The sequence below is a fragment of the Crocodylus siamensis genome, chromosome 4 (genome assembly GCF_052110815.1).
Source record: "Crocodylus siamensis isolate JL-2025a chromosome 4, ASM5211081v1, whole genome shotgun sequence".
Lineage (NCBI taxonomy): Eukaryota > Metazoa > Chordata > Crocodylia > Crocodylidae > Crocodylus > Crocodylus siamensis.
In genome coordinates, this window is record NC_143398.1 from 94,190,056 (window position 1) to 94,201,985 (window position 11,930).

At 45.8% G+C, this 11,930-nt stretch overlaps 1 protein-coding gene across 2 annotated transcripts in view; it reads left to right on the plus strand.

The window, feature by feature from the left end:
* The window catches only part of RANGAP1 (Ran GTPase activating protein 1), a 38,442-nt gene extending 27,337 nt beyond the window's left edge, over nucleotides 1-11,105 (plus strand). For both annotated transcript variants that reach the window (XM_090042951.1, XM_090042950.1), the window contains exon 16: nucleotides 3,616-11,105. In XM_090042951.1, coding sequence (XP_089899077.1) covers nucleotides 3,616-3,685 — 70 coding nt within the window. In that variant the 3' untranslated portion in view covers nucleotides 3,686-11,105. The remainder of the gene's footprint in view (nucleotides 1-3,615) is intronic.
* The last annotated feature ends 825 nt before the right edge of the window (nucleotides 11,106-11,930 follow it).

Genomic DNA, 11,930 nt, shown 5'->3' on the forward strand with positions numbered 1-11,930 from the left:
CAGTAAGGCACTTGACTCTTAAAACCACCTTTACTGGTCTACAGCAAATGGGTCCTCCTCCAAAGCCTATGCAGTTTATCAAGATCTTGATAGATTGGAAAGTTGGGCTGGTGCTAACAGGATGAAGCTGAGTGCTGACAAATGCAAGGTGCATCTCAAGAAGAATAATCAGAACATCCAAATACAAGATAGGTGACATTTGGCTAGGTGGCAGAACTACCAGGAAGGATCTAAGAGTCTTGGTAGATCACAGATGCAGGAGGTGATAGTGTCTCTCTTTACACAGCACTGGATCAGATGCAGGAGGTGATAGTGTCTCTTTACACAGCACTGGATAGACCTCATCTAGAGTATTATGTGTAGCTTTTGGGCTTCACATCTTAAGAAGAAGCATGTCCTGTTTTTGTTTTTGTTTCGTTTTTTTTATGAAGAGGGGGTATGGGAATAGTAACCAGTGCTGCAGGGATGTTTGCATCTGCAGCTCCCTTCCTTCTCCCTCCTCTGCTGCCCATCTGGGTGGGCAGACCATGCCCTGAGAACAGCAGCTGAAGACTGTCAAGTCTTGAAGAAAATAAACATTCCCCCCACCCCCTTCTCCATGCTCAGAGGCACCTCTTCTCTCCCCTGCCTGCTGCTCCTGACTACCCTGTCCTTAAGGGAGGGGGGAGCTCTTGTTCCACTCCAGGTGAGCTGTATGGGGGCTGAAGTCAACCTGGGATACTGGTGGTAGGTGGGCAGACTTTTCTTCCCCAGTGGTGCTCCCTTGTCTCTCTTCCCCCAGTCTGGGAGCAGGCACAGGGAAGAGGAACCTGTCTGCCTACTGCCACCATTGCAGGCTGAACCCAGCCCCTGTGCAGCCTGGCTGGAGTGGAACAGGAGCTTCCCTCACTTCCAGGACAAAGGACACAGGTAGTGACAGGGGAGGGGACATGCCTTTGACTGCAAGGGGGAAGGTAGAAAGGGAATTCTTACTTTCAGGATTTAAAGATTTAAAGGCTGCTGCTCCTGCCACATGCTTAGAAAGTGAGGTTCAGTCTTGCCACTGCATCCCTTTCTAGATCAGGCTCTGGGCACAAAGTTAGAGAATCCAGAGGCAGGTGATTAAAAAATGACTTGTAGTCCAAGCCCTTTATCATATGAAGATAGCCTGAAGGAAATAGGCATGTTCAACTTGTGGAAAAGCTGCTTAAGAGGGGACAAGGTGACAGTCTTTTTAAATATCTGAAAGGCTGCCATAAAGAGGAAGAAAATCACCTTTTCCTCTTGCTGCACAGAGCTAGATATGCACCAATGGCTTGAAATTGCAATAAAGTAGATTTAGGCTGGCTGTCATGAAAAGCCTCTTTGTTCTTCTAACAGTGAGACAATAGAATAGTCTGCCTAGGGAACTGCAGAATCTCCATCACGGGAGGTGTTGAAGTTGAACTATTTTCTCTCAATCTCTGAAGCTACTTTGTCCTGCTTTTCTCTCTCCTTTGTCTCTGGGCATCTCCCTCTTCAGGACCCTCTCAAGTGCCTCCCTGGCACCAGAAATACCAGGAAGCCTCTTTGTGTGCTTGTCTAGAGAACACGTGCTTTGTCAATGTAGGTAACTTCCTCTTAGTTGCTTGCTGGCTCATTACACACTAATAGAGCATCTCTGGGACCTAGAGCTGGGCATACCTACCTAATTAACCTCTTTCCCTGTCCAGCTTTGTACATGGGGAAACTGAGGCATGGATACTTAAACCAGGTGTCACAACAAAACAATTATCTCTTGCAAGCACGTACATTAAGTGGAGGTCTGCAGAGCCAAACTGTGCAGTTCAAACTCTCCTTGTCTTGCCAAACAGCACAGGAAGGAGACTTCAAGTCAGATTGCCTGAACAGCATCCTTCTGCCAAAGGCCTGGTTGGTGGAGAACACTATTAAATACGTACAATGCTTGAACATAATTTTGAACTGATCCAAACATGAAGCAGATGGGTGCTGAATTGATTTGTTGTGAACTAGTTCAAAGTTGTGTGTGGACATAAAGCCTTTTGTGACGCGTGTGGGGTTAGTCTTCCAGAAATCCTATACTGCATTGCTTCTCATGCCCCCTTTTCCCACTCCTGTTATAGCTGACTGCTCTGGTACTCAGTCAGACCTTTACTGCCCACTTTGTTTTTTTCCTCCCCTCTCTTTATTGGTGCTTTTATCAGTGGGCTCCCTTGCACTACTTGTTCAATAAAAGTAGTCTTTATAATGAGCAGCTGTGTCTTTGTCCCCTGCTTGACTGTAGCTCCTTATCATGTTCCACCTTTCCCCCTCCAGCCCCTGGGAACCCAAAAATGTGGGTGTAAGCACATCTCCCCTCTCCCTGGGCACACCAAGTTGAGCATAACTTTTTGTCTTTTTGTTTTTGAATTTCATTGAACGTACATTTTTGGGATGAGATGGATAGGTAGTGGTTAGTCAGACCAGCATGCTGTTTTTCCCCCTCCACCAACGCACAACTCCAATCATTTTGGAGGCAATGAATTCATATTGTTCGAAGAAAATTCACCTCTGAGATGCTGGGCTTGGAAAGAGATTTGTTTTTACAGGGGGTAGCTGGGGAAGTTATGTATATTAAAGACTTAACTTAAGCAACCTCTATATGTGTGAGCAGAATAGTAGTAGTAATAGGTGGTGAAATGACTTATTTTTCATCCTTCCCTGAAACTTGTGTTGCTATAGTTTTACTAGAATAATTGATTCCAGAGCCTCTTGTTCACAAGGCTTTATGGCACGAGCTGATCAGTTGTAACACTGAATTTCAGCCCGTGCGAGTTTCCTCCAAAGATTCTAGCATAGGTTAGAATAGGTAGGCAAAATGGCAGGTTTGGCCAGCAGCCGGACTCCATTTCCCAGGAGCCCCTGCCTGTGTTGCTGCAGCCAGTTTCCATGTAGACCCCAGGAGGGGCAGGGCTAAGACCGCTCAGGGCCTGGGTTTCTACAGAGACCAACCCAAGCAGCACTGGCAGTGCTGGGCAGGGAGCTGATCTGGGGCTGGGATTTTATGGTGTTGACAGTGTAGTCTGGAGCTGGGACAAAGCTGCGGTCCATTTCCTGCATGCCCCGCAAGGGCAGAGCCATGGTTTGCTGCCTGCGTGCCCCTGCCCGGGGGCCGTGGGCAGAAGATCACAGCTCTACCCTGGCTCCGGACCCTGATGTCACCACCACAAAATCCTGGCCCCAGCCCCGGAGCAGATCCCTGCCCTGCCAGTGCTGCTTGAGCCACTGTCCATGAAAATCCTGGCCCTGCGCTGCCACAGCACCCCCCAGCTCTCCATGGAAACTGGCTGCTGTGAAATGGAGTCTGTTGCAAGCCAAACTTTGCCCACCCCGGGTTAGAACACGGGACTAGGTATATCAACAAGTAGACTTGCTTTGGTGTTTTGTATGCATCTGAGGTACTGTCTGAGTAAGGAGGAGTGTTTTACATCCATAAGAATTCAGTATAGGCTGACTTGATTTCCTGATATTACTCATTCCTGAGACCCTTTTGTTTTCTTTAGAGCTGCTTAAAGAAAGTAGTAATCTGTTTTTTCAAGGCCCAGGTACAAGATAGTCTTCAAGCAAACTTTTTTTTTTTCTCTTCTATCTCTACAGGCCTAACCGTGCTCTGGATTCCTGCTCTTTTGCCCGCCACATTCTGTTGCAAACACTTCATCAGCTGTAACAGAAGCGTAATGATGTCCTTTTCCCCTTCATAGACTTCATCAGCAGAGAGTTCTTAACTGGATGGCAGGAGAAAGTTTCGGCTTCTCTGGAAACATTCTCTCCGTCTCACTGGGATATCTTTACATTTGTTTTTTTTTTTTTTTCTGCTTCAACAAACTTGGAGGAATCCTGCTGACTCTATTTTTAAATTAAATTCCCCACTTCCAAAGCAGACTCCCTGGTCTGCAGAACAATGAGCTCTGCTAGAATGAGTCCTATGGCTCCTTGCTCCACATGGATCAGAAAAAATCCCTATTTGACTTGAGCTCAGTATTTCTGTCCTGTTGTGCCCATACCACCATCTTACAAGAGGTACCATACTTGAGGTTTCTCTGGAGTTGCAGCAGAGTCTGATCCCTACTAAGTTTTGTTTTTTTGTTTTGTTTTGTTTTTTGGGTAACCATGGCTCCTGTATCATGCTGCCCTCTACTATTGTAGAAGATAATAGCAGTGTTTTGCTGCTGCTGCTTCTCCAGGTGTACCAGATTAACCAGCCCCCTGCTGCTGTTCCAGGACTGAGGCATGTTCCTCCTTGTTCTTAGTCTCGCCATTGGAGGGTGCTGTGTGGCCCATCTGAATTTTAACATATGGCCCCTCCGACTGTATATTAAGTCCCCTTCCAGTGGAGCTGACCCTGGTGGTCTTTGCTTATGGAAGCAAGCCTGTTTTGTTGTGATATTGCCATTACCTGCATTTTCCCCCTATTTCTAATTAAAATAGGCTTGGTTTGGAAATGAGTAGAATCAGCTGAATGCATATGGAGTTAAATATTTCCTTTCTTCCTTCCTTTTGCTGTCCCAGTCCCATGTTGCAATAGGATCATGTTCTCTTATATGTGAATGTGGGACAGCTTAAATGGGACAAAATAGAGGTTTTGTAGTTGAGGATACTTTGCCCTCAGTCTTGGAGCTGAAAAAACGCTGTTAGTAACAAGAAATACCAGAGGGTCTTAATTCTATTAAAATACGGGGGATTATTTACCTGCAACTACAAATGACAGTTCAGGGTCAAATTTTGTCTTTATACTAACCTGTGTCCCCTCACATATATTCAGGTCATTGGGAACTGCATGATATGTTTCTACTCATTGTAAGTGTTTCCCTCAGGGTAGAAAGGGACAAGAGGAGATGTCTTCCATTAATATATCCCTCAGTTAATTCTCTTGGAATGGTTTCTGGTCACCAGTGTAAAGAAGCTGCTCTTGGAATTTTTCTCTTTTACTATGAAAGCAGAGAAGTCCCCTCCATTTCCTTCTGGGCACAGCTGGAAAGGACTGTAAGTTCCAGGCTGGTTTTTAGCGGTCTACTGCCTATGAGGTAGGGATTAGTTGAGTAACACATTCCACAAGTGGCAGGAGCTAAAGAGGGTAAAGGTTGGGAAATCATGGAGCTTGTCCATGAGGCCTTGGGTGTGATAGCTGGTGAGAATAAGAAAAGATTTTTCCTTCTCCAGGAGGTCACCCATATCCATGTCAAGCTTGATGATTTTTCTGCCTTAGCAGGTGTCATACCACATGTGCCTCACTCTACCTCTCCTTATGTTGTCAGCATACAGCACAAAGGATAGTATATATTTCCTGTTCTTCTCAACTGCTTTGCTTCTAGATAGTCTGTCCTCGCCTTTTGAAGTCTGTTTTCCCCAACTTTAATTCTTTCTTTCTATGAACTCCCTGAGAGTGGTGTGATTTGTTTCCACTTTGGGGTCCTTGATTTTTCTTTCCTTTCTGTTCTGGCCTAATGGGCATCTCTGTGTTTCATGACAGATGCAAACATAAGCTATTCCTCTCCTATCCAGGGGTCTGGATTTCTGAAGGAGGTGCAGAATGCTGTGTAGAAGACCTCCCCTTTTAGAGGAGTGGAGCTTTTTATCTGCAAGGCTCAAGCAGTGCCTTCAAGACTGGTGGGGGGCTCTTTTAACAAATTCATGGTCAACAAACCTGCCCTCATACAAAAGCACATATACTGGCCCATATTCCAGGCAGGCATTCTAAGTTAGCCCTCTTCTCTGTTCATGTATTGGCTATACCCGAGTCACTGAAAGTGTCAGTGCTTTCATTTTTCAGAAGCACTTTTCTGTGACGCACTCTTTCCAGCATCTTTTACTGACCAGGCAAAATAGCTGATGTGAGCAGATGTACCTCACCTTTCCAAACTTTGTCCTTCTTGTTCTTTCCTTTCAACAACTGTGTTTGCCCCATGATTTGAGGAGCTGGCTGAGAGAACCAGTAGGTGCTAGGTACCATCATAGCCAGTTATACTATCTGATTCAGGTTGCTGCCCATTACCAATTCACCTTCCTTGTCCCATCTCAGGGGACTAGCCCCAGGGAAAATGGGAACTTCTGCTACATGACGGTGGGAAGAGGTTTTGCCACATCATTGGTATGGTGGTCCTATGATCTTGCCCTCCACAATAAGAGAGACTGGTTCAGATCTTTCAACCTTCAGGGCAGTTTCATATTGCCACCAGGCCCTCTCATAAGAAATAACTGCAATTTGCATTGGGCCAGATCTATTATCAGTACAAGGGGCTCTTGGGAGGCTGAATGGAAGAATGAAAAGCTGTCTCCAAATGCTTTGCAGTGCTGGTGGCCTGCATCAGGAGAAAAAACATGTTGGTGTATTGCCTAGATTTCCCTTTACCAGTCAGCTCCAAGCATGAAGATTCTCTGCTGCTTTTCACTATGTGGCTGTTCCAAGCGCAGAGTTGGAGCATTCAAAAGCTGACACCTTTTTTGAAGACTGGGCCATTTCTAGTGTCCACCCTGGACCCTGTCAAGAACAGGCTACATCTCATAAAATGAGGCTCAGTAATGACTGGAACTTTTGCCAGGGTGGTCTCAACCTTCAAGATGTCAGTGAGGACTTATCTGTCCATCCTAGGTCATGCAGCCTCTTGCACCTTCATGCTAAACTTTACCTCAAATGCATGCATACCTATGTCTATGCATTCCTCAGGGAAACCTCTCCAAATGGAAAGAACAATTCCTTTTTGGTTTTATTCTCCCTTACGTGGTAAGAGATTTCCTGCCCCCCCCCCCAATTGCCAGTGATCATCATAACAGATATTTTCCTACCAGTGTTATGAGGCTTAGATGGATGACTTAAGACTAGAGTTCCTGCACTTTTTCAAGGAGAAGCTTCATATCAATGTCCTGGAGCTTGGGTCAGTACAAAGTTCACGATAGGAGTTTCTAAATAATATCCTGGAAGTATTGCATTCTCTTTACAGGCAACTGTAGATCCTCTGGATCATGGTGTACATGTAAGAGGTCTAGTCAGGTGCCTGATGAATCTACTTGTGGCTGATGACCCCAATTCAAGAGTGACACAGCTTGTTACAAGTTTCACACGTCTATGTATTGTCTGAGTTGGAGCCTAAGTTTACGGCATGCGGCTTCCTTTATTTCTCACTTTGCTTCCATTCCCTGGATCAGTGGTTCCCAACCTTTTTTAGACTTCAGACCAGCATGGGAGCGGGATGGGATGCACAGAGCTGGCTGCCTCCCTCTCTGGGCTGCCCTACTGCCTAGCTCTAACCCTACATGTGACTGCCGGTGGTGGAAGCTGCTTGCCCAGGTGGACAGACGGGGGTCTGAGCAGAGGGGCTTGTCCCATGACCTGGTGGCCAATCCTTTGTGGCCTGATGGTTGGGAACCTCTGCTCTGAATCAAAGCCACTTCATGTTTAGCTGCACCACTGCCAGATGTTGCCTCCAGATTAGATGGGATTCTGCACACTCTCCCAGCTTTCTACACTACTGTTGAACACCTTTGTATCATTTTTGTGCACGTGATACTGCCATAAAGGGCAGCCCCACTTTCTAGAGCCATCTCAAATCTCGCTGTACAAAATATTCTTTAGGATATGGCCTTATCCCATTCTTCTGATGTGGGTGAGCCATTGCAACCTCCTCTTTTTGATAGTGGTTTCTAAGTGTCAGTCCTGTGCTCTCCAGCACCTCCTGTGTGTGCTACTTTGTCTTCCCACTTTATTTTCAGGATCTTGCACAGGCATCTCATGTGGAATCTGGTCAGTCCCCTGATATGTCTAATGCGTATAGTCTATGTTTTTGAACCATAAAGCAGGGACGACAGCACACAAGTCTTGTAGATTTGCATCTTTGCTTTTGTTATTCCATGCATATTCTATAATAGCGCAAAATTCATAGCTGCCTTTTTGATTCTGTTAGTTTAGTCTGAAGGGCAAGATTCCTGCTGATCGTAGAACCCAAGTAGCAAAAGCTGTCAAGGATGCCAGGAGATTTACTCTACAGAGTGATATCAGGACAACCCAATTTCTTCAGAACCATAAAAAGGTCCTATCTGACTGTACTGAAGGCCTGCATCAGATTGATGAAGGCTATGCACAGTGGTATTTGTTTTTTTCTACAAGACTGAAAAATATCACACCAGTGGTGGAGCATCCTGAGCAAAAACTGCATCAACTTTCAGGACAGAACTTTCACCTAGAGATTGCAGCCTGGGGAGGAGTATCATGGGAGTGACAACTTTTCTGACATTGTTCAACAGGGAGGTGACTTGTAAATGCAAGAACTCTGGTCTTCCATAGAGAAACTTCAATGTCCTGCAGCTTGGGTCAGTACAAAGTGCACAATAGGAGTGTCTAGATAACCTGGAAATATTGCAATCTGGACCATGACATACAGTACTACTGTTTATATTCTACATTTAAGAGTGAGAAGGCTGGGGCAGTCAGCCTCTGGATTGAGTATGTCCTCTATCAGATGGGTATCTTTGGTGCATCATCCAGAGACTTGGAGAATACCAAAGTGGGTGGTCTTAGCATCCCTGCACCACAAATGGAAAACAAAGAGCTCTGTCTTTTATGCCATTTTTATAGATTGAGGTTGAATTGTAGATGCCCTGATTTTGTTTTGTCCTTTAACAAGAAGTGCCCTTCGTTCTGTTTTGAAGCAGGGTGAAAGTCGATCCTCACTCCTTGTCTGATGCTTTTTTCTTATCCCATGGTCACAAACTACTTTTTGCCTTCCTGCCCATGCCTCTTAATTGTGTAAATGCTTTGCAAATAAAGACAAAATCCTACCTGCCAATCTTACTATCTCTAGCCTGATCAAGGCACCCTGCTCCAAAACCTTTGGATAGTAGTGAAAAGCACTAGGACGCTGGCAGCTCCCACAATTTCTTGCTCAGAATCAAGAAAGGATACTTCACTGTGACAAGCTCCAGGGGTGCCCTAGTGTCCCAAACCCTTCCAGCTGGGGTCTACATCTTCCCCTAGACGCCAGGTTCCCTGGACACCTCTTCTCCCTTGGAGGCTTCTTTTAAATCCTTTGTCATTTATCTACTCATCTAGTCGAGGAAGACAGATGTCACTCTGCATTTCCTCCTCACTTGAGACCTGTGTTGTGAACATGGGTGTCTACACTGATGTGCCTATTAATGGATTTTTTTCCTTTGAAATGCAATTGGCTATTATATATGAGTAGACCCTCTCAAAGCCTCTCAGCCAGACTTCTTACACTGGAGGCAAGATACAGGAACTGGTTGTTAACTAATAAAATGAGTTATGCTGGTCTGTGAACCAACTTATGCCCTGTTAAGTATGCTGATTCTAAAATATAAAGCAGTCTGATATTAGGTACTTATGGTCACTTGTGTTTTGTAAGTGGCCCAGATGAACATAGCTTATTTTCAGCTGTCGATAAAGACCACACATGATGTTAGATCCAATTTTGGGGAGGAATATCTTTTTATATAAAAATTATGTTTCCTTGTACCCTGTGACATTCACCAAGACAGACCCACTGCACCATGCAACGTGAATATTGGATGACTTTTAGTAGTGGGCAGTCCTGTTTCTCCCAAGTCAGAGACCTTCTTATTCATTGCCCCCAGCTTCCAACCAAACTCTGTTGTCACCTTAGCAAGAAGTGGGTGAGATTCAAGTATTAATAGTATAGGAAAGATTTGCCATCTTCTAGCTGGGTAAGGTATCCTTGAGGACTTGCCCCAAGTTCCTTCCTTACCTTCAACCATATATCAGCCAGCAAATCATCTTATGGCTTTGTCCCCCAAGCCTCATTCCTTTCCAAGCAGGGACATGCTTTCACATGATTGACGTGAAAATATCTTTGTCTTTTTACCTATGCAGGATTCAGCCTTCCAGAATCTCTCTAGCTGGCTGTTTTGTTCTTCCAAAGATGTAGTAACACTAGTTCAGAAACTGTTCAGCTGGGTGTATACTGTGTTTGAAGTGTAATGGCTAAGGGTGGTCATTAATTGGTGGTGGTCAGAGCTCATTCCTACAGAGATTCCATGACTTCAGTGGCTTCCCAAAGGAGTGTAGTAGAGCTCAGGCCATTTAGATCCCAGCAGCAGGTTCTTGAACTAAAAAATGACCCATGCAAAGGGCATTGCTTCTCTGTTCAACTAGAGCACAGCAGCTGTCCCATGCAGCTGTTTGGGGAAGCTTTGCAAGAAAAGCTGCAGCAAAGAGCAGCAGTTTGTGACTCTCTGCTGCTGGATTCTTAACAAACCCTCATCTTGGCAGGGGTTTTAGGAACCTTTCTGCTCTCAGCATGGCGCACAAGGATGTGCAGGCTGTGTTAACATAAATACTGCTTTTAAGCAAGTGTTCTGGCTACTTTCCTTTTTGAGGTGCATGTGCCTTGCAGTGAGACTGCATCAACCACAGCTTGAGTTCTGATTGCTGGTAAGCAACTCCCCTTCTCTTGGGTGGCTTTATAAGGACAAAGGGTCTGGCCTTAGCCACTAGTACTGAGCTAGGCTGCATGTTCCCTGAGGTACAGCTTTCCTGATCCCCTTCTCCAAGCTGTAGAGTGCTGTGGATAACAAAAAAGCGCTGACCACCTTGCTGCTGTCCTGGTCCTTTGCTTAAGTCGATTTTATGTTTTGTGAAGCTTAAACTGCCCCATTTACTGGGGAGGATTGTACCCGTGCCAACTTTGTCCTTGTGCCCCAATTTCTTCAGGAGCTTCCCATCTACTGAAGGGTCAAAGTTTCATAGTTAAACCCTAACCAGCAAGCTTGAGTAGGTGGTGTTTATGCATACCAGTACTCCCAGTTGGCCTTTACCCTGGAACTCGTGGGCTAGAGGACAGGGGCTGTTGCTCAGAAGAGAGGAGAGTGTCTTCTGTCCCTGAATATGCATGTCCTTGCTAGTTGCCTTGGGTACAGATATTCTTTTTTTGTAGCTATGGAAGCACTGCAGTTCTATACCTTAGCACACAAGGGAACAGATCCTCTCATCAAGTATGTGACAGAGAAACCCAGGTTAGCCCATCACATTTGTGTGCTATGTCATCAATTCTGTAAGTAAGCAGCTGGAGCACAACAGCTCAAAATAAACCACGCAGGCTGTGTGTGGATTTCTTGCAGTTGATAGCTTCATGATGTATACTAATGTCCCTGCATGCTATACCCATTTTACAGAACCCGTTTTACCTGTTCTTCATTAATGAAGATGTTGAACAATACAGGTCCAAGAACAGAGCCTTGGGAGACCCTACTCGTCACAGGGCACCACAACGATTGACTTCCATCAATCACCACCCTCTTGGTCTGACCACAGAGCCAATTCCCCGGCCAGCGGATTGTGGTGGACCCGAGGCTGCAGTTGACCAGTTTTGCCAAGAGGTGATCATGGGATACCAGATTTCAAAAAAGTCTTCAGTCAAGATATATGACATCGATCTCTATGCTAGAGATTGATGTCATATATCTCTACTCTACTGTAAGTGGAGTCAAACTGGTGTCCTGGAGCAGTTGCCTTTACCCATCATACCTGCATTCAGATGAGCATGGGCATTTGTTTCTCTAGGGACAAGTAGCACACCTTGTGGCACTGCTCCTTGTTCCTGGGCAATGCCTGTGCCACATGTGCTCTGGGATGTGGCAGGTTACCCGGGGTGGGGTAGGGGAGGCTTGGGCCAGCAACTGTGCTGCCCTAACAGCCTTACCTGGGGACGGTGGGGAGCTGCAGCCATGGCACTTCTGCAGCTAGGAGCCTGGCTGGCAGTCGGAGTGTGGCTCCAGCCAGCCAGGCTCTGGTTTTGGGCAGTGTGTGCTGCCCCTGCATCTGCCACCCTGCCTTTTTTTGGCTTGGGTTCTTTTGATCCTGAGATCTTCTGGGGTCAAATCCCCCCACCATGCTGCAAGGTAGCAGCACTGAAAACGCCTGCGTGTGTGGTGTGTAGTGCCAC